Source organism: Urocitellus parryii, chromosome 4 (assembly GCF_045843805.1).
Source record: "Urocitellus parryii isolate mUroPar1 chromosome 4, mUroPar1.hap1, whole genome shotgun sequence".
In the NCBI taxonomy this organism is placed as follows: domain Eukaryota; kingdom Metazoa; phylum Chordata; class Mammalia; order Rodentia; family Sciuridae; genus Urocitellus; species Urocitellus parryii.
The window spans coordinates 45704270-45728025 of record NC_135534.1 but is presented as its reverse complement, the minus strand read 5'-3'; the positions used below and the strand labels follow the sequence as shown (position 1 = coordinate 45728025).

The following is a 23756-nucleotide window of genomic DNA, read 5'->3' as shown; positions in this document are numbered from 1 at the left end:
CTGAAAAATCTATGGAGATTTTAGCTAGAAAATTGTTGAATATGATAAGGAATAACTCAAAGTTTTGATCAATAAATGCAAATCACTAAAAATATCAATAAAATATCTTTAATGCCTACAATTTCTTGTATACATAAATTGCAAAACATTCACCTGTATATGCAAAAGTATTTTCTCTTGCAGGTCAACAGCACCAGAAAACAAGCTAAGCTATGTAAAGGTTGTTTTTTTGTTGTTGTTGTTGTTTGTTTTTTTAAACTTGATTTGTCCATTATGTAAAAGACATGATGGATTTAACAACTTCAAAGAATCTATATTCCACTCTTAATCATATACTAAACACCTGAATATTTATTTCATCACATCCACCCACAAAATAAATAGTCTAATATATTCAGCACACTGAAAATAAAACAACCAGTCTCTCTTCATATATTTATTCTCTTTTCAAAAATGTTTTGGTCTCCTGCTATATCTCAGAAATGTACTAATAGCTGCTTTTAAGTTACAAAATACAAAATAACAATTTATTTCTTGGAGAAAATCTCGGGGATTACCATTAAAAAATGAAATTTTGAGTTCCCATAGACTTTCTTTTTGTTAACAGTCTTTGAACTTTCTCATGGCACACATGTAAGGCTGCCTGTGACATGTGGTACCCTGGCCTCCAAATGGACATAATTGCATTTATAGTTTATAGAGAAAATACAAAGACAAGTTCTGAAAGTAGCCTTAAAAGAAAGTGCCCTTTGCTTTGACATAGAAACATCACAAGCAAAATGGACTGTGCAATCAGAGCCATGAGTTTTATGAAAACTACTTTCTTTTCACATCTTTTGTGTTAGAGAATGCCACACCCATGATCATGTAACATTATTATAATTGTGAAATAACATTATTACATTCGTGAATTAACATTACCCAATAAAAGGCACATCTTCAAATATTAAGAAAATCTAAAAATCAAAATAGTAGAGAATACATTAAAAATCAATCACTTAATTTGTAAACCTTGAGAAAATAACAGCCTATTCCAGTTTCTTCAGAGGCTTGCAAGCTTTTTATAAGAGTGGTCAGGAAGTGTAGAACAACAAAATGGAAGACAGGACTTGAAAACAAGGCCAACATTTACAACTTTTTTTTTTAATGAGCCAGAAGTATTCTTTTATAATGTTGATGCAGGTCAGCATCTTATTATGAAAGAATACTTCTCGCTCAAAAGTGATAGATTTACAACCTGACTCTTCCTACTAATCTAGCACAATGGTTTCTTTCAGTAATAAGTGCACCATTCATTCAGTGCTAGTAAATTTTAAGCCACCAGAAATCTTCCAGCTATAAGTATTTGATTGTAATTACAAATTTCAGAGTCTGAATATTGAAAAAAAAAATCCAAGAAAAAAACTTTTTTGAGGGAGGGCCTATGGTAGAGAAAATGTTCTAAACCTATCTTATTAAACAGAATATCCCACTACCCTTAAATCAATTTCACTGAAGGTGTTTGAGATGGGTGAGAGGAAGTCAATAGGATTTTCTACTAGTGTAACATCTATGTGAAGAGTTATGGTGTTACTCCTAATGAAGAAAACACATTTCATGGGATTCCAACTTTAAAATTGAATCCTTGCACTTTCAAAGTTTGAAACTCAATTCAAAATAAGTTTTAAAGGACTTGGTCATATGGTCCCATTAATGAAAGCTAACAATGGTACTCTGTAATACTATAATACCCAAACTCGAATAAAGACTTCATGGGTAAAAAGGAATATATGAAAATGTCTGTGTCTGCTGAAGAGTGAGTAAGGATTCTTTGTAGGACAATTCCCCTTCTACTTCCTTTCCCCCACTGTCCAGTGGCTTAAGCCAGAACAATTATTGAAGTATTGTCCTACAAGCTTATTTCTGACTGCCTCCAATCCTCCATATTTGGAGTTAAGGACAAATGCTCTGTAATATCCTGTCCATTTTCTGTTGCTAACTGTCCTTGAGACTTGGCTTCCTTCCAGACAGATCTCAGGTCAGCCTGACTTGAGGCTTAAGTGATATAATGTCTATAGATATGACTTTAAGAGTGAAAATGAAGAAAGTTCCACAGCCCAATAAAATACCAATAACAGGAAACACCCTTTTCTACCTGGGGGTTAGGGGTTGGGGAGTGGGAATCTCTTCACAGTGCATAGTTTGAAAGAAAAGTGCAATATGGGCAAAAAGAGAAGGTGATGCTTTTAATACACAACAAATTTAGTTTTTGGTTTTTTGTCATTGATATTTTCTAAGGAATTTAAGCTAAAAATGCAGTCATTAACATCAAGAGGTACAAGGGGACCTTGGGATTCCAAAATATCTTTGTACTGGGGGAGCCTCTCATGTCACTTTCTTGTTTTTAAACACTCTCTCAAATCCAACATTTGAATAAAATAATTTTTTTCTTCAATATAAAAATGAACTTCTTTAGAAAAAAATAAATCAGCACAGTGACCTTGTCTGTTTTACGCTAAAGCCAACATAACAATAAATCTAAAAAAACAAACAAACAAACAAACAAAAAATAACCCAATAAATCTGAAAGGAAAACTCAGAAAAGAACATTCTTATATTGGCCTAACTTGTATTTTTAACTGGAAAACTTTTATTTGCCTAACCACCTAAATTAATAAGAATGTTCAGTAATGCAATCCATGTATAATGCAGAATACAATATAATTCCTTCTACTTTGTACTTTAAAGTCACAAGGATGACATCCATGTGATAATTATAAAATTTACTCTACATTTTTGAGTTCTCAATCCAAACATATAGATTAGGACAGGTCACTTTATTGCTGGAAACATTCATGGAAGGGCCAGGTTCCTCATAAAGACAGTAAGTTTGATTTGGAGTTAGGCAGTGCCCTACTCACATCAGCAGAATTATAAGGAGTCAAGAGGCAATCCTTTCTTTCCTTTTAAAGTAGCAAAGGAACAACAGAAGATTGGCTGACTTGTCAGTGGCCCCACATTAGAGTGCATAGCTCATCAGGATCAAGGCTGGCATCTGTGTGAACAGTTAACTTCATAAGAGCACACTGTGGGCATTACAGATTTCACCCTGGGGTATTTGAAAATACTTTATGCTCAGTTGACAGCCTGCAAGTAACAGTATGCATTCCTTCTCTGGAGTACCCAAGTATAAATCTAAAATGAAAAGGGGGCGTATTCAGTCTGAAGGCAGAAACTCCTTGCAGCAGTGTTTCCAGAATTTTTCAAAAATAAAGAGCAGCTAACGTCTCTTCAGCTTCTTGGCTTTTCGACGTTTCATTTCTTCTTCTTCACGTCTCATTTCCTCTAAGTCCTCTTGCATACCTAGTCTTAAACTGTTGGAAAAAAGTTTAAATGGTATTTGTCAATATACATGAGATTACCACTTTAAAAATCAAAAAGTGCAATTTCACCTGGAAGCTCACATGAACCCTGCTGATGTTCTCAAAAAGCCTCAAGATTTTATCTCTGAAAACTTTTTTTTTAACAAACCCAAATTGTAGAAGAAAAAAATCTTACAACAACAAAATGCCTTAATATTTCTATCAAAGTAATAAAATATAAATTTATTTCAAAACTTTTTAAAAATAAAGAACAAAGATGATTTACTCAATAACAACATTCAAAAGAACACTTTGTCTGACATTTTATCTAGTTACAGAGGGGGAAAGAGTTTTAGTTTTGTGGGTTGAGACTGAAGTGAATTATTTACTAATAATAGATAATAATAATAATTATTAATTAACACTATAAGTAAAGTAATCACAAGTTACCCTTACTGAAAAATGATCATTAGTTTACTATTTGGTAGCCAAACAGGAACCAGGTAGAGGGAATCTAATTTACTGCTACTGGGTCCTCAAAGCCAACAAAGTTAGAAGTTAGTGAGAATGAATCTGATGGAGGAAGAAAAGCACAGCATTTCCCTCATAATATTCGAGGCCTCTAATATTTACTGTATGTTACACATGTGAGGCATGGTAAGCACCTTATACTCATTGTCTTAATCTTCATAATACCTCAATGAGTAAAATAGTGTATTCAAATTTTACAAATGAGAAAACATTTTAAAAGGTTGTGGAAAAGTTTTAGGATATTTTTGCACAAATGTGTTAAGTTTTATGCTTACCTCTTTGCTTCTTCTTTCTGCTGCTCTTTCCAACTACTCTCCATGTAACGTAAGGCATAATCACTTTCATCTTTGTATCTGAAGAAAGTTGTTGAAAAAAATTAAAATTTCTTAAAAAATTACATCCTCTCACTTGGAAAAAAATCAAACCTTTATAACTAAATCAAACAAATTTAGGATCATTCCTCCTTGCTTAGCACTTCTACAATAGGTAGAAGTAAGTTTCTACTGCAAAAACAAATTAAATGAGCACTTCTTCTTCTTTTTTTTTTTTTAAGAAAGAGAGAGAATTTTTAATATTTATTTTTTAGTTTTCGGCAGACACAACATCTTTGTTTGTATGTGGTGCTGAGGATCGAACCCGGGCCGCACACATGCCAGGGAGCATGCTACCGCTTGAGCCACATCCCCAGCCCCGCACTTATTATTCTTAGAAAGCAGCTATTCCCAACTCTAATGTTAATGAAGGTACCAATCCAACAATGCTTCCTCAATTCACTCAATTTATATTAAAATCCTGAAAGCACAATATGAAAATTATTTTATATATGTGAATCTCATTTAGTTTCATGACCATCATGAGGTGGCACAGGACTTTAGGACAGAAGAAACTAAAGAAGTTTTATTAATGGTTTGACCAAGAGTTGATAGCTAAGTTACTGACAGCACTAAGATTATATTTTTATTTTTTTAAAGAGAGTCTCCCTATGTTGCTCAGGTCAGCCTCAATTAATGATCTTCCTGCCTCAGTCTTTTAAGTACCAGGGACTACAGGCTTATGTCACTGCACATGGCTCAGATTAGATTTTTAGATCTGATTTTTAATCTAATTCTTCCACTCTAGTAATTTTTTTCTTAACTTTTCTCATCTAAAAAAAGAGGTAGCAAGTACTAATGTAAGGATTGTGCTAGGCTTTATACCCAGCTTCTCAAACTTTAATGTAATTATATATATATGGATGATCTGGAGACCTTATAAAGTAGATTTGGATTCAGTAAGACTGAGGTGAATCCTTAGTGCTCATATTTAACAAGCTCTCAGGTGTATCAATGTTATTGGTCCCACACTACTGTCCATGGATCACACTGAGTAGTTAAAAAAAAAAAAATTTAATATTTTGTTTTAGTTGTAGTTGGCTGGACACAATACCTTTATTTTATTTTTATGTGGTGCTGGGGCTTGAACCCAGTGGCCACACGTGCTAGGCAAGTGCTCTACCACTGAATCACAATCCTAGCCCCTAGAAGTAAAACTTTTTACACAAAAGAAAAAAGCAGGTGTCAGATCAGGGTGGATTTCTAACTTCAAAGCCATTTGTTTTCTTTTTAAAAAAAAGTCTTAGCCATCTTTGTCTACAACCTGAGATATGAAAAATTGTGCTATATGTGTAATATGAATTGTAATGCATTCTGCAGTCATATATAACAAATTTTTTTTAAAAATGAAAAAAAAAATCTTAGCCATTTCTTCTTTATTTCCTTCTTTTTTCTTTTCCCTTTTCTTTCTTGGCATTTTGAAACCCAGGGTGCTTTACCATTAAGCTACATCCCCCCAACCCTTCATTTAATCTTCTCTTGAGATAGGGTCTCACTAAGTTGCTGAGGCCTGAAGCCTGCTATCCTCCTGCCTCAGTCTACTGAGTCATTGGGATTAAGGCATGCACCACCACACCTGGCTTTAGTTGGAAGAGAAATTTAGAGGCTGAGATTAAAGTCCTGTACTTTGGGCTCAGCCCAAGGCCAATCTATTTCTACTACATGTTCCATTTTCCTTAAATATATATAAAATAACAGATTGAAAAGAGTATTTTTTTGGGGGGGGCCTCATGCAAATAACTAAACTATTCTGGATTCTAAAATATTAAGTGCCCAAAGGGTAATTCTATTCAAAATAACTATCACCCAAGGCTTTCCAATTAAGCATTACACTCAGTGAATCTACTATTTATTTCTCCCTTATAACATGAATTATTAAAAATAAAAAGTATATCACATTTATCTAAATCTTCTTTAGCCTTACTTTTTTCGGTCATAGCCAAAGATTTCTCGAATGTGCTTTGATATTTCTTCCTGAGGTTCTCCTTCATCTTCAATGAAATCATCCATTTCAGAATCATATTCATCATCATCTTCCTCCTCATATCCTCGCTGCCTTTTGTAACTAGTAGGGAAAGGAAGTCTTTGAGGACCTAAGAAGAGAAACCATTATTTAAAGGAACATTAAAACTTTAAATATTAAAATATTACCACCCAAGTTCTATGTAATTTGAGATTCTGAGAAATCATTAAGACAGTATTCTTAAAAACTAGAGCAAACAGGCTGTCCTTCAGCATGGTATCCTGAAGGAATAGAATTTGCTTGTCCCAAGTTTTTTGCCACTATGGATCAAACCCCAGCCCTTTTTCTTATTTTTAATTTTAAGATAGGGTCTCGCTAAATTGCTGATGCTGCCCTCAAATTTATCGTTCTCCTGCCTTAACCTCCTGAGTCACTGGGTTTACAGGTATGCACACCATGCCTGAATTATCCCAGATTTTATCAGAAATGTCTAATTATATTTTCTAGCTTAGCAGTGTCCATACGTCTGGGATTTAAAAGATCAGTAAAATACCTAAAGATGAATAAATAAAAGTTACAAACTGTCACAGAATCATTAACTTTTATTTTTGCCAAATAAGATAAAAGGAAGCACCCTTCTATTTTTGATCACCATAATTTCATTAAAAAATTTTAAGTCCTATATGTACCTATAATATCACAGGACAGAGGATTTCTTGAATCCAGGAGCTTGAGGCCAGCATGGGCAACAGACCAAGACTCCATAGCAAAAAACAAAAATTCAACAAAGTATAAAAGATTCTCAAAATAATTTTTCAAACTGAGTGACTAAACTGACTATAGGAAAAACTCACTCCATTACCTCTTTTTGTCATTCTGCCAAAAGACTCATTAACATCTCTCCTGTCTCCAGATGTAAAAATAAAAAATGTCTCCAGACAATGTGAAATGTCTCCTTGGGGGAAAAGTCACCTGTTGAACAATCAATGACCTAGCTGAATGAGGAAAAAAATATATATTTTTTTCCTGGTATTAAGGACTGAGCCCAGTAGCACTCTACCACTATGTTACATCCCCAGTCATTTTTATTGGGTCAGGATCTTGCCAATTTGCAGAAGCTGGCCTTGTGTTTCTTCTCTCTATAATGGGTAGTATCAAAGTCTTAACCACTGGTGCTTTAGGAATCTGCTGTCCCAAGGTGCAGAATCATTGGTTGCATCTGTTAGCTACTAGGTTATAGCTGCTTCATGCTAACAGGCATTACTTTAAAGCATTTGTTAGGCACTGTGGAGACTAGAAAAAGAAAACAATGATGAAATTCCTTTAAATTTTCTAATTCAACTGGGCACAGTAGCACATGCTTGTAATCCTGTAATCCCAGCTATTCTGGAGGCTGAGGCAAAAGGATCACACAAGGACAGTCTAAAATAGCTCCACATAATAGGCTCTTAACAAACTTTGATTCAATGAACAATGCACCAAAAGGTTTCAAGATTATAATTACCCTTGATCCCCTGAAGACAGGTCTCTTAAGTGTTCATGAAAAGATTAATTTAACCACTGAAGCATATAAGGCATGTGCAGCCCCCTATCTCACAAATCATAAAGCAAATTTACTGTAGCAGTTAACACAGATAAGTCTCTTTTCTAAAGACTTTTCCAAATCACAATCATTAAAGGAACAGGGCAGGCAGACACAGGACAGACAAAACATTAGGATTCCATCACTACCAGAGTACATTAAAGGGCACATGGAAGAATTTGCAAGGTCCTTGATTATATAACACAAAGTACTCTTTCCAATTTCCTGGGGAAATTGAGAGGCAATTTTACCTTGGGCAGATCTGTAGCCAGAGAGAGCAGGTTTCATTCCATTTATCTGTCCATTGCTGGTTCGGCTAATAATATTCTTGGAAGATATTGTTTCTGACACAACAGTACACTTGGGCTTTAAAGGGGGACCTGGGCTACTAACTGTTCGCCCAGGTCCTAAGCCGCTTACTGGTCTTCCAGGGCCTGAACTACTGATAGTACGTCCAGCTGGAACCGAGCCACTTATGGATCGTCCAAGCCCACTGACCGACCGCCCAGGGGGTCCTGAGCTAGTCACCGGTTGTCGAAGGTCATGTGGACTGCTTGTAGGCCGCCCAGGGCCTCCAGAACTGCCTACAAGTCTCCCAGAACTACCTGAGACATTGATGGGTCGCCCAGGGCCACTTGAAATGGTTGCAGGTCGTCCAGGGCCATTTGTACCAGTGACTGTCCGCCCAGAAGGATTTGAGTCACTGACTAGCTTCTTGGTCCCACTGGCCGAGCGCTCAGGTCCTGAGCTGGAGCTGCCATTCTGGCGTCTAGGCACAGGGCCAGAACTAAGTATGGACCGAGCAGTCCCTGGGCTGGGTCTCCCAGGGGCTGAGTTGGAGTTGCTGCCTGGCTGCCTGGTACCTGGACTCTTAGCCTTATTGTGTAGGGTGACTGTGGGCCCAGGCTTGGAATGGCTAGGATGAAAAGGGGGAAATTTTTTGGCTTTGTGCTCAGTAGCAGATTTCTGAGTCCCACTGGCAGAAGTCTTTGGGACACTTGGTGAATAGGTGCTAGAGTGGGGCTTTCCAGCCCCATTGAAAACAGGTCTGTCATGACCCTCACGAAGTGAGGGTTGGGAACTACAGCCAGATCCTGCCTTGGTCCTCTCTCCTGGCATGGATTTGGATGAAGACAATGATAAGTGTTTCTCATGGGCTGTGCTGGGTTTGGATTTCTTCTCACTATGAGGAAAGGGCATTCCTTTAGAAGAAAGACGCCTGTCCCCAGAACCTTTGCTAAGTTTTGTGCCCACACTTTCTTTCTGAGAGGGTGCCTTTTTGGACACAGTTGGAGGTAGTTTTGCATCTGTCTCAAGTTTCTTTTTCCTATGCTTTCGTTCCAGGAATTCTCGCTCCCTAAGTTCTTCCGCAGTCATAGGCCGCTCTTCTGATTTCTTCACTACCTTGATCTCCACTGGTTCAAACTGCTTTTTCTCAGCCAGCCTCAGTAAATCAGTGAAGTTCATAGGTGGTGGGGCACTTTTAAGGGGGACCTTTGGTTTGCTTTCAACTTTGGGAGGTACTTGCTCTTCTTCATACTCCTGTTCTGACTCTGCTTGATTGTATTCTAAAAATTCATCCTCCTCTTCCATCTCATACTCTTGTTGTACTGCCTGGCTGGTGTGGCTTTCCACTGCCTGCCTCTTCTTTGACTTTTCCTCAATAGGAATCCCATTGTAACCATGGAAATTATCCTTTGTTCTCTTGGCCATAGCTCTTGCTTTCTTGTCATGTTTGAGCTCAATTCGTTTTTTCACTAGTTCTTCTTTTCTCCTTTTCTCTTCTAAGGCTAAAAAGGACAAAACAAGAACATACTATTTCAAGGTCTCAAGATATCAGTGTGCTCATCTGAAATCAGTAGTTGGCCAAAACAATGTTCAAGTTACAAACTGAAGATATCTAGGAATCAAATGTGGAAGTCATTTGAAAAGCAGCAATTGAGTCATCTTTACATAATGAGTAGATAACATATGGGTTTTGCTATATGACTCAGTAAGTGGGAAATTTGGTTTTCTGCTTTAAATACAGAAAACAGGGCCAGGCACATGGCACACACTTAAAATCTCAGTGACTTCCAGAAACTCCCAGAGACTCAGGAGGCCAAGGCAGGAAGATTTCAAGTTCAAGGACAGCCTTGGCAATTTAGCAAGACCACTTTCAAAATAAAAAAAATAAAATAAAAAGGGCTGGAGATATAGTTCATTGGTATAGCACCTCTGGTTCAATCCCCAGTACTGCAATAAATACATATATACAAGAAAATGGTTCGTACCAAATAATATACCAAGTTAGGGGAACAATTGGTACCCACTTGTTAATTATAAATCAATAAATACTTATTTAATCTTTTCTTTGTCATTTAAACTACTACTTGAGTTTCATGGTTTTAAAAAGTCCATGCTTAAATTTTTTAAGAACACTCTTTTTGAAAATATAACATCCTTATTAATTTAATAAAATACAAAATAAGTAGAAACAGTTTTAGAACCAAGGTTAAATAAGTTAAAGAATGCAGAACTTATTAGGGATTCACTATGGCCAATTAGAAGACATGATCACTAATCCTCAAAAGTTCTTTTTTTTTTTTTTTAAGAGACAAGGTCTCATAATGTTGTCCAAACTGGTCCCAAACTTCCTGGTTCTAGCTATCTGTCTCCCTCAGCTTCCCAAATAGGTGGGACTCCAGGGCATGCTACTGCACCTGGCTCCAAAAAGCTTTTAAGTAGCAGTAAAAGAAAATTTACAAGTTACCAATATATGAACAAAAGGAAAGCTATAAATAAATTTAATACATACAAACATCCACCCCAAATCCACTAGTCTGCTGTTTTTATGAACATCCAGTGTTGCAAATAATATATGAAAGTAGAAGACCTTAATATTAAGACACTTGCCTTTTTGTCTAAGTTCCTCTTCTTTCCTTCTAAGAAAAGCTTGTACGGCTGCTGATTGGACACCTTTAACTTTTGGGTCTTTCTTGGGAGGTCCCACTGCTAAACTATATCTTTTCTAAACATAAGAACAGAGAGTAAAAGTTATAAACAATGCAACTTTAATAGTATAATGTCTAGGGATTGGGGTGTAGCTCAGTGGTAGAGCACTTGCCTCCCATGTACCAGGCACTTGGTTCAATCCCCAGAACCTCAAGAGCAAATAAACAAAAGCTTTCCTTCAGAGGAAAGCATTCCAAAGTCTAACTTTTCAAACAAACAGAAAAAATTACTACTTTACTGTCTCTCCTGACTTTGCTATTCCAGATGATTTTCTAGTAGGGAGTTATAGCTATGTAGGCTATTTTGCTTAGAACACTGAAAACACTGACATTTTTATTTGACTATAGGCAAAAGCCAGGGATAAAAACCATAAATAAAAAACATTTCAAAGAATTTTAGGGGGACTAGAGTGTAGCTCAGTGGTAGAGCACTTGACTAGCATGTGTAAGGGCCTGGGTTCAATCCCCCTGCACAAGAAAAGAAAGGAAGAAATAAATCTAAACAGAAAAGGACCCGATTCTTTATAACCTTTAACCATAGTGCTACCTCCATTGTCGTACTATACAAACTCAGGACAGGAGACCAGTTCCATCCTAACACAAGAAAGTGCTAATATTATCCTGGCACAGATGGTATTCCTCTAGACTTTAGTTTTTATGTAACTGCATAAAGAAATGACTAAAAGTACAATATTAATTTGAATTATGAAAGGAAAAATTTTCATTTTATAAGCATGATTATAAAAGTACTATAAACACAGAACTAATAATTCAGACCAGGGATGAGTCATCTTTAGGACCATTCCACATTATAATTATGGGCCAGGAAATAAGTTTGTTTGTTTTTACAGTGCTGGGGGTGGAACCCAGGGCCTCTCATATGTTAGACAAGCACTCTACTACTTAGATATACTCCTAGCACTTGGATTAAGAATTTAAAGTACCCTCCTTTTGTCTTGTTAGGCAGATGCCAGTTCAAGTATCTCCTGAACCTATTGCTATGCTAGTAGAAAAAGAAACATTAATCTCCTAGAACAAAGTGAGCAATTTATAAACCAAAAAAGTCTTCCCACAACATGTATGAAATTCTTAGAGGAAAGCCAAAGGATCTGTGCTTACTATAAAGGCTGCCAAATACAAAGTATCTTGAAACAGGCTGAAGTTGCAACTAAATTAGTCTACCAACAAAGCTACTGGTCAAGGAGGCGCAGGCCCTAATCCAACCTGAAAATCCTGCATGATAGCAATGCTGAGAACTGACATATCCCTGACAGAAATCCCAAAACAGCACCCCAATTTTTTTCCCCAGTCACCTTGGCTGAGACATAATAAGTTCCTTTACTAAGATCCTATTTTTGTAAATTGAATTGTAGACTCTTTCTTTCCCAACATTTAAAGAAGGAAAAAAGAGGGAAAGGAAGACTAAAGAGAAAGATGAGTAATAATGCTAATCTAACTAGATAATATAAAATTGCCTTACTTTACGAAAAGAGAACCTCAAACCCAGGCCCTATCCACAAGCAGCTAACATTTTCATTATGGAAATACTACCACAAATGAGATGCCTGATTTAAACTGATTTAAGACAGAAAGTCACTCATTAACTCCACTCCAATCTACCAGGAAGGTTTGGAAGAAGAGGATAATTTGATTTTTGTTGCCAAAACTTAAGATTTTCCTGTTCTTGCCCAATTTTATATATATCTATATCTATATCTATCTCATAGATTCACCTGCCAAATCCATACTAGGATTTCCCCAGAAAAATGTGAACACATAACTGATGTTACCTATTTAAAATAGGGCTGGTTTGTTGTCTATGTATCATAGCACTGAGCACAACTTAACATGATTCTGAGAAAGACATCATTTGCCCTAATCTGGGAATGCCAAGAGACAGAAACTTAAGAAATGACTAGCAGAAAAGCTGTTCTTGATTGAATACTGATATCCAAAGGTGGGGAGGTATGAGATATAGTTTAAAGCAATGTTAACCAAAATACATTCATGATTTTTGCCTTTTAGTATACTACCTATATTATTATTGACTAATTTTAAAAAACAATGTAGACCTAATACCACAACCTATTATATTGCTGAGCTTTACCTCAGCAATAATACTCATGAAATGGCTGGCTTGAAAAGCTACTTATATTTTTCCAATTCATATCAAAATATATAACTATTAAAATAAAAGTATTTGTGTATCACCTAAAATCATAGTACAATCAAATCTATATGCAGAAGAACTAAGAAAGGGGTATTCAAGAATTCAGCTTTGGGCTGGCACAGTGGTACAAAACTGCTTTGATAAAGTTTAATTTTATTTACTGATGTAATCTCATTTACATAAACTGAGTCATAATGAATAGTTTCCTATATTTCTGAAACTTGAAAATGCATTCAAAGGTATGAGATACCTAGAAAATAGTTTAGGTCACAACCTATAAATCTACAGGTGGCCAGAGAGAACTGGGTCACCACAGATCATCTCTATTTTAAAACATCTTCGAGATATAATTCACGTACCATAAAAACTAACAATTTAACACATACAATTAATGACTTTTCTTATATTCACAGAATTGTACAACTATCACTACTGACTCCAGAACATTTTCATCATTTTGAAAAGAAACCCATAAAAAGCAGTCACTCCTCCTTCCTCTCTCCTTGTCAACCCCTGGCCACCACACAAGTGTACTCTCTCTATGGATTGTCCCATTCTAGACTTTCATATAAATGAAATTGGACATTATGTGACTATGATAGTTAATTTTGTTTGTTAACTTGACTGGACTATAGAAATCAGTTACTTAATGTAGGTGGTCTCATCCAATCAGCTGAAGGCCTTAAGAGTAGGTCTCTAAGGTTTATCTGAACTGAAAAGGATGCTTAAGACTACAGTAACTCCTGCCTCATTTTCCAGCCTGCTGGCTTTTTCTACTAATTCTGGGCTTGCCAGCCTCCATAATCAATTCCCTAAGATAAATCCCACTGGTTCAGTTTCTCTGGAGAACACTGACTGATAACAGTAGCCTTTTGTATTCAGCTTCTTTTATTTGGCATAATGTCTTCAAGGTTCATGTTGTTGCAGCTATCAATATTTCACATCTTTAAGGGATGAATAATATTCCATTTTATAGATATTCAACATATTACTTGTCCACTCATCAGTTAGACATTTGGATTGGCTCTACTATTATGAACAATGCTGCTGGTGAACATTTGTGTAGGTTTATGTGAATATGTGTTTAAATTTATCTTGGATATATGACGACAGATCTTAATATTGAGCTGGAAAGAGCTTTTGAAGGAAGGTTACATTCAAAAGATTTATAGTAATGGAATACTTTATAAGATAGCTTCCCACAGGGGTAGAAGAGAACGATTTCTTTTCTTTTTTTCCTCCCTCTCTCCTCCTCTCTTTCTTTGGTACTGGGGGTTGAGTTCAAGAGTACTTTACCACTGAGCTATTTTCCCAGCCCTTTCTATTTTTTATTTTGAGACAGGGTCTCACTAAATTGCAGAGGCTGGACTTGTACTTGTGATCCTCCTGCTTCAGCATCCCAAATCACTGGGATTACAGGTGTGTGCCACTGTGCCTAATAAGAATGATGTTAAAAAAAAAAAAATCTTAGGCTGAGAGTATATTATATTCTGTTTAATAAGGGAGAAGAACTATTTGGCACTTTACCCTGCATCAGATGGTCATATGTAGCTCTAGCAGCAGTACATCAAGATGTACCCATCGTTTCTGAATCTGATTCAAGGCAAAAGGCTGCTTCATTGTCTGAGCAGAAAAGGAAAAGCAGCTGGACAGAGTTTCTTTTATTCTAAGAATATCTATTCTATTACACTGCAAGCCAACTCTGTCACTCTGCTGAACCCAATGAATAATCCACAATAGTGGCACTTCTGCCATTTAAATATAGAATCAGAGATTTTGCCAAAATTTGTAATCCTAAAGCCAAACTAGAAAGTATTATGCCACTTTAAAAAATCATATGTGTAAAGAAACTATACTGTCAGGTCAGGTTATGAAAATAAGGAGCACTCAGTTGGGCATGGTGGTGCATGCCTGTAATTCCAGTGGCGTGGGAGGTTAAGGTAGGAGCATCACAAGTTCAAAGCCAGTCTCATCAACTTAGCAAGGCCCTACACAACTTTGTGAGACCCTGTCAAAAAATAAATAAAAAGAAGGGCTGGAAATGTGTCTCAGTGGTTAAGAGCCCCTGGGTTCAATCCCAGGTACCAAAAAGAGAGAGGAGAAAAGAAAAGAAGGAGCTTTCAGTCTAGAAATATGTAGTTATAGAATGTGTTATATTGGAACCAGTAATCAATCCCCTCTTGAAAGCTGTAATTTACTAGGAGATAATGTAGTGTTATAATTGTAGAAAATAAAAATTTTGTGATGGGGCTGGGGATGTGGCTCAAGCGGTAGCGCACTCGCCTGGCATGCGTGCGGCCCGGGTTCGATCCTCAGCACCACATACCAACAAAGATGTTGTGTCCGCCGAGAACTAAAATATAAATATTAAAAAAAAAAAAATTATCTCTCTCTCTCTCTCCTCTGTCACTCTCTCTTTAAAAAAAAAAAATTTTGTGATGATTTTACATAAATCAGAGTGTTACTAGTTAGAATTAGAGTGTGAAATATTCAAAGAATACATCCTTAACTTTAATAAACACCACATAATTTCAAACATCTTCTCAAAACATCACAACCAGGGAACAAATATAAGAAAACAATTGTTGGGGCTGGGGATGTGGCTCAAGCGGTAGCGAGCTCGCCTGGCATGTGTGCGGCCCGGGTTCAATCCTCAGCACCACATACAAATAAAAAGATGTTGTATCCGCCGAAAACTTAAAAAAATAAATAAATAATTCTCTCTCTCTTTAAAAAAAAAAAGAAAGAAAAAGAAAACAATTGTTTTCATTAGGCTAGCTTAGCCAGATGACTAAAAAGGGTAAAATGAAAACACCCCCAATACATACTATTCACAATTGCTATGGGGTTATATGTAAAATTTACTGTTATTGGGTTTACAAAACATAACTAATTATAAAATGTAATAATATCAAGTAGATACTTCGGAGTTTCTAGTCCAACTCTGTTAGAAATGGTCCAAAAAAGAAAAATGAGAAGCTGGGGTATGGCCCAGCACACGCAAGGCCCTCGGTTCAACCTCAGCACATAAATAAACAAAATAAAGGTACTGGGCCCAACTACAACTAAGCTGGGCATAGTGACACATGCCTGAAATCCCAACAGCTCAAGAGGCTGAGGCAGGAGGATCAAGAGTTCAAAGCCAGCCTCAGAAAAAGTGAGGCACTAAGCAACTCAAGTGAGACCCAGTATCTAACTAAAATACAAAATAGGGCTGGGGATGTAGCTCAATGGTTGAGTGCCCCTGAGTTCAATCCCTGGTTCCCCCCACTCCAAAAAAAAAAAAAGATAAACTGTATTTACAAGCAATTTACACAGTTTATAGCAGGTCTCCTGACTAAGGTCCAAATTGTTCTCATTATAACATGCTTCACTTCTCATTAACTCCAACACTTTCATCTTAACTCTAACCTTAGTCTTAAGTGACATTCCTTAATTTCCTCTGGCCTCTTGAATTTCATTACCTCAGACAGGTCTACAACTGAACTTTTATCTTATCTTCCTTCACTATCAGACTCACTTCTATTTATCAAGATGGCACTGATAACAAGGCCAAAAAGGCCATAAGTACTCCTCTATCCACCAGTTTTGTGGTGCTAAGGATTGAACCCAGGGCCTTGTGCATATGAGGCAAGCACTCTACCAACTGAGTTATATCCCCAGCCCTATCCACCAGTTTTTAAATGGTGTTAGTTTGGCATTTAAATGTCTCTCCCCTCAGACTTTACTATACACTAAGAATGTCATTTTTAAAAAAACATGGGTGCTGGGCATGGTGATGCACACCTGCCTCAAGAGGCTGAGGTAGGAAGATCAGGAGTGTGAGGCCAGCCTTGGCAACTTAGTGAGATCCTGTCTCAAAATAAAAAAGGATAGGGGATGCAGCTCATTGGGAGAGCACCTGTGGGTTCAACCCCCAGTATCAAAACAATAAAACAAAACAAACACCAAAAGTTATTGTCAAAAGCAATATTAGATAAGAGTTGAGACAGGGAGCTGGATGAGTTCAGGCTATATAGATGTCAATCTTTCTTACCACCAATACACTTCTTTTCATTCAACTCAAGGTCACGATTAAGAGCAAGAACTCTGGAGCCAGACTGCCTGGATTAGACTCTCTGCTTGTCATAATAGACCTATCAATATTAGCTCTGTGACCTTGTGCAAGTTCCTTCACCTCTCTGGGCCTCAGTTATATTCTCAGTAAAATAACCTCCTTTATATGGTTATTATGGTGATTAAGCTAATACATAAAATGCTTAGAACAATGCCTGGCACAAAGTAAATACTATAAATATTGGACAGTAGTTAAGAGAACTTCTCCCTAAAACACTGGTTGAGAAGTGTGGTTCAAAGTTAGAGACCCAAAACTGCCCCAGGTAGTGGACAAATCATATTCAGATCCAGGAAGGGAGTCATCTAGTTATAATCCATTATAGATCAAATGTTACCCACTGGAAAGTTTCCTGCAGAGACTTTTTTTTGTTGGCTCATACTGTTCTTTAAAAGGAAACACTACTGGGCTGGGGATGTGGCTCAAGCGGTAGCGCGCTCGCCTGGCATGTGTGCGGCCCGGGTTCGATCCTCAGCACCACATACCAACAAAGATGTTGTGTCCACCAAGAACTAAAAAAAAAAATAAATATTAAAAATTCTCTATCTCTCTCTCTCCTCTCTCACTCTCTCTTTAAAAAAAAAAAAGAAATGAATATTTAAAAAAAAAAAAAAAAAAGAAACACTACTATAAAAAATCATAAGCTGGATACAGTGGCACATACCTGTAATCCCAGCAGCTCAGGAGGCTAAGACAGGAGGATGGCCAGTTCAAAGCTAGCCTCAGCAAAAGCAAGAGGCTGGGCAACTCAGTGAGAACCTGTCTCTAAATAGAATACAAAATAGGTCTGGGGATGTGGCTTAGTGGATGAGTGCCCCTGGGTTCAATCCCTGATTCCCCCTACCCCTTACAAGAAAAAAAAAATCAAAGACTTTTCTTTTGAATACATAGAGCTTGGAGTCCATTATTTTATATCCACTACTTCAAGAAGTTACATCAAGGCTGGAGTTAGCAAGCACTTGCTTAGCATACACAAGGCCCTGGTTTGATCCCCAGAGTTATAGGAGCTGCAGTGGGGGAGGGGGGAGGTGGAGGTGTTACATGCAGAATCTATCTGGCCCCTAAAAATATCTGAATCTGTCAGCTCAGTTAAAAGTCCCTGAACTCCATTTCTAGTACATGGTTCTTGTACTGGAGGGACAAAACTGGACCCCCAAATTCTCATAGATCTGGTTTCACATGAAGACTTGCTCTTCACCTTTTGGTTTGGGATGAGGTGCACACCAGATTTTCCATGAGAAGGACCATATAACTTGTCTCATGTATTATTATTATTATTTTTTTTTTAGAGAGAGAGAGGGGAAGAGAGAGAGAGAATTTTAATATTTATTTTTTAGTTATCGGTGGACACAACATCTTTGTTTTGTATGTGGTGCTGAGGATCGGACCCGGGCCGCACGCATGCCAGGCGAGCGCGCTACCGCTTGAGCCACATCCCCAGCCCTTGTCTCATGTATTATAATGAAACTTACAAGAATCCATATTCTAAGCTGTACTATCATAATGAGACAACTACATTTTGCTATTGAAACCCAGAGAAAAATCAAGTGTAAGGATACCAAAAGTATCTTTTCTCCTTTAAATAAACACAGAGCCAGTGACAATGACTAGTTACATCACCTTGATCAGCTGTTATTTTGTTTCCACTGGAAAATGACATCGATGCATGATGCAATTTTACCTATATTATGAACGTAAGTATTTCTCTTAAAAGAAATGAGGGACTAGGGATGTAGCTCAGTGGTAGAGAGCTTGCTTAGTATACACGAGGCACTGCCAAAAATAAAAAATAAAAAAAGGAAGGAAGGAAATGATTCAGGAAATATTAGTACAAGTTGAGCATCCCTAAATTGAAAATCCAAAATGCTTCAAGATTTCTAAGCACTGACATAACACCATACATATAAAATTCTACCCCTGACTTCATGTGAAAGGTTGAAGTCAAAACACAGGCATACTAAAAGTATGTATAAAAATACGAGTCCAAAGTTGATGTATAGTTGATTTAGATTTTAGTCTAATCACTGCTAGTCATCAGACTTCCTATCTGTAGCAAAGATCTGACCTAAGAATCCTGAAAACTAAAATAAATGCCAACTCTAATAGGATCCACATAAAAGATGAGGGAAGAAGATGGCTAAAAGGAGGAAGAGGACTAAACACTAGAATGGGATGTAGGCCTTATTGTCAGTTACTACAAAGCATCTGTGGTTCTCAGACCATTAGTCAATTAAATTTAGGTCAAGCAGGTTATATGTATGCCACAGAGGTGTTGTGTGTGCATCTATCTTAAAATGCTTCTTGACTTGGATGGTATTTTATTTATAAGGTTACTTATTTTACAATAATTTGTTACACTGGATAATCTGTTATTTTTTTTTTAAAGCAGGGAGTGTAAAGACTTCTGTCATCAATTTTTCTTTACTTCTTTAGAGCTATATGGGGGGCTAGGGGTAGAGCTCAGTGATAGAGCACTTGCCTAGTATATGAGACCCTGGTTTGATCTCCAGCACTTCAACAACAGTATGTGTGGGGTGTGTGTGTGTATACATATATACATATATATGCACACATATATAGTATTCAATACATATCCATACAATGTATATAAAACATATACACACATACATACAAAAAATTATAAACATAAATATAGATTTTGTTAATATATATTAAATATGAGGGATATATGGCATGGACACATGGCAATATCTTAATATTCTGTATGTTTGCAGGTGCCCAAATTATTTTGAGCTGATAAAGAAAGTAAAAGCAAACAGATGAATGAAGTTAAAACAAAATCATGGATTAGCCACGTACAGTGGCACACACCTGTAATCCCAGCTACTTGGAGGCTGAGGCAGAAGGACTGAAAATTTGGGGCCAGACTCAGCAACTTATTAAGACCCTGCCTTGAAATTAAAAAAAATAATAATAAAAATAAAAGATGTAATTTAGTGGTAGGACACCCATGGGTTCAATCCCAGCCCAGGGCAGAGCAGGGTTGGGGGGCAGAGGGAGATGGATTAAATTTAATTTGTTCTGTTAGTTTCTTTTTTGTGACTTTCATTTCATGTAAAAGGACAGGGATTTTAATGCTAACAAAATCAAACTTCTAGGTTGACTAATTGGGGGGGGGGGACAAAACGGGAGTATGATTCATAAAATATACAACTGCTACTCATCTATTAAAATTAAAATTACTTCAACAGTTTATCCTTTTTCACTTTGTGATTGTAATTATAGATGGATTACATATACACATATACCCATACACACACACAAACACCACACATATATATCCTCAAATGTACACATATTTTAAAGTTTTCTGCTCTATAATTATTTACCAGCTTTTCTCCCAGCAGCCATTGGCTTTTAAAATAAGAAATGACTAACTTGATTCTTGATTCTTAGAACACTCCTAAAGTTAGCATTATCAATCTTTGACCTCAATTGAAATTCTGGACGATCTAGAATAATGGACCAATGTATGCAAAGAAGAATAGTTACCAGACCCAAAACTGATTTGTCTAGAAAATTTACGTGCACATATAGCAATTCTGTTGTTCAAGGTTAGATCCCATAACTTCAACATGCTGGTTTATGGTTCACATCTTAGGGGACTAATAACTCTTGAGTACTTGGGATGGGGAATGACCAAGAAAAAATATAATTCATACGTACAATATGTGATATTATACATGTATACATATATTGTACATATGTGTATGATATTACATGTTATATATGTATTATAATATCACAATATATATTATACGGCTCTATTCATTATTTTGTTATGTCAGATCAATATTTTCGAAAGGGTAAAAGAAAACGGCCAGATTCAACAAGACAAGTGGCTGAAGATTTTAAAAAATCCATTATATTTTATAAATCTAGGAAATACATATTACATAGTAAGAGGTTAATTAATTCCAGTTGAACTGACTTTGAAAGTAATGATTTAAGTTCCACACCTCACTGCTCAAACCGCAGGTATCACAATGCAATTTATCGGTTTACAGCTGTGCTGCGGGTACCATCTGAAGATCCAGAAATGATTAGTTTATGCAAAACAGCTACAACCCCACAAACTAGGCACTCTACCAATTTAGTCTTTGGCTTTTCCACTTTAACCGGTCTGCGAATTTCAGTGAATTGGCAAACATGTACTAAGTAAATGGGAACTAGATTTCAAACAAAGACTGAGTGTGGAAGGGCACAGGTAAACGGAAGCTGAAACTATCTCGCCCTTCTGTTGGCCCAAATTTCGCGGAATCTGCTCAAGCTCTCTTCCAAAACATAGAAGGTAATACTCCCCCGGCTTAGCAAGCGATAAGTGGGTGGGGCTCAGTGGTGGGGGCCACGAACGAATAAACTCCGTTCAAGAAAACATTAAATGTTTAACCTGAAGATCATCGAGAAGTCAGTCAAAAGGCTATCAAGCCAACACCCTAAAGCCCCTTAAGTCCCTTACATACATTCTTCCTCCTCAACCTTTGCTCTTAAAAGTTATGCCGAAGCCTGAAACTACTATCGCTAGATTCCACTAAGCGCCAGGCGTGCATCACTCCCAGGCTTTCCAGCAACTCCAAAGCACACAAACTGCAAAGTCCTTGTTGCAGGGGTAACTAACCTGGCGAAGCCCCATCACGGGGAGGCTTTCTCCGCATCCCAAGCTTCTCTTTACCCCGAAAAAAAGGAAGTAAGACATTCAGGTCTTTCCTCTCCGGGGCAGAGAGGCAGCTGCCTGAAGTTCCACGGGCCACCATTCCGAACTTGAAGACTAGGGTCTCCTACATAGCACCACGCCTGCTACTTACCGGCACATTGTTGACACCTTGTCCTTTGGAAGCTATCAAGAGAATTTCTCTGAAGTCCATGTTTGGCCGAGGAGCAGAGACCGGGCCAAGCACTCGGAAAGGGGCGAAAGCACGCCTTCCCGAGGCAGCCGCTACACCGAGGGCTCTGCCTCGGCAACCCCTTTCCCACCCCTCCCCAACGCACCCACTTCCGGCGCCTTCCAATGCCGTCTGCCCTCCCCCTTCGCTCCAGCGGCCTATATCCTCTGAACGGCCTCAGAGCTCGCGAGTCTGGCGTAACTTCCGCTTTCAGGATGAGACACGTAGAAACGTGATACGTGGCTGCTGGGGTGGGCTCAAAGGGGAGGGATTAAACCCGTAGCCGACCAAGGAGATGCGGCCTGGGTGTGGCTAAAGGAGAGAATGCTTCCCTGGTGGCCTGGACGAGCGGCCTGGTAATGTTGTTGTGCTTTGTGGGTACCGGTAGTGGAAGCGAGGGGGTGGGGTGTTTCTTGCCAGGCCTGGGCGCTCACGTCCGAAACCGTGGCGTTCGGACAGTAGAGCCGATAGGTCTCGAGACAGGGATTTCAGTTACACGTTAATGGGTGCTTGCAAAGCTGCGCAGGCGCACACGGCTTTGGTTGGTGGTCTTAGATACACGTTACTCTAATAAGTCCTGGCAGCTAAGTCCTCGCTGGGTGCAGAGGCGGTGCTTACAGCTGTTGACCCATTTAGATCATAAAAAGTAGCCAGACTCTGTTTTGCTCAGGGAATGAAGCGATTCTTCGCACACAGACAGCCTTAACATACTAAGATGCACTGATGAATATATATTCTGCATATTCATTGCGAGCCCAGTTCTGGCTTTCATTTGAGAGTTAACTTGGGTCTGTAAAGTCATTTCGACTCAATTAACTCAGATAAATGACTAGGTAAGACTGGGTCTGAGTGGAAACAGGCCAGGGATTGATAGCAGATGGGCACAAGGGAATCTTTCAATATGGTAGAAATGTCCCCAAACAGGATCGTGGGGATGGTTTTAACAAAAAAATCATTGAACACTTGAAAGGGGTGAATTTTAAAATAAAGTTATATGTAAATAAAGCTATTAAAAAAAATAGGCAAAGCTGCTGGGCCTTACTTTTTCAATTGATGTTTTAATGCTGAATTGGAAATTCTCCAGTTTCTCTTCAGGCTGCCCGAGTAACAGACCAAGATTAAACCTTTATCCTAAGAACTGAAAATGGTGAACTTTCCTATTTCCATTGTGGAGCCCAGCATGGCATACAGCTCACATGTTCCATTCTTACCGTGGAAATACATACCCATCTTTTTTTTTTTTTTTTTTTTTTAAAGAGAGAGTGACAGAATTTTAATATTTATTTTTTAGTATTTGGCGGACACACATCTTTGTATGTGGTGCTGTGGATCCAACCCAGGCCCCACGCATGCCAGGCGAGCGCGCTACCGCTTGAGCCATATCCCCAGTCCCCCCATCTGTTTTAAGTAGTTCACACTTGTGGGGACTCCATCCCTACACATATCTTACCTTCAAGAAACTGTATCTCCAACATAGAAATGGGAGGTTATAATCCATGTATGAATAATTTGTCAAAATACACTTCACTGTCATGTATAACTAAAAAGAACAAATAAAAAATTTTTAAAAGATACTGTATCAGTTTTATTCTCCATAAAAATAAAATAACAGTAGGATTACTATCAAATATTGCATATGAGCATAGATTAGTACCTGATTCTAATGGGCAGAGTTGTGCCCCCACAAAATTCTTACATTGAAATCTTAACCTCCAGCATCCCAGAGTATGACTGTATTTACAGATAGGGTCTTAAGTTGTAAGGGTCCAGGAAACGTCGGAGGAAGA

General features: G+C 37.7%; 1 protein-coding gene across 1 annotated transcript; it reads right to left on the bottom strand.

Annotated features, from left to right (window-relative positions):
• Positions 1-92: 92 nt before the first annotated feature.
• On the bottom strand, positions 93-22038 carry Spty2d1 (SPT2 chromatin protein domain containing 1). Its single transcript, XM_026414499.2, has 6 exons — positions 21892-22038; positions 10684-10798; positions 8040-9578; positions 6168-6336; positions 4148-4225; positions 93-3353 (listed from the first exon to the last, which is right to left on the bottom strand). Exons 1-6 carry the CDS (start codon positions 21949-21951, stop codon positions 3260-3262), a joined length of 2055 nt encoding a protein of 684 aa, XP_026270284.2. The 5' UTR covers positions 21952-22038; the 3' UTR covers positions 93-3259.
• Positions 22039-23756: the final 1718 nt, after the last annotated feature.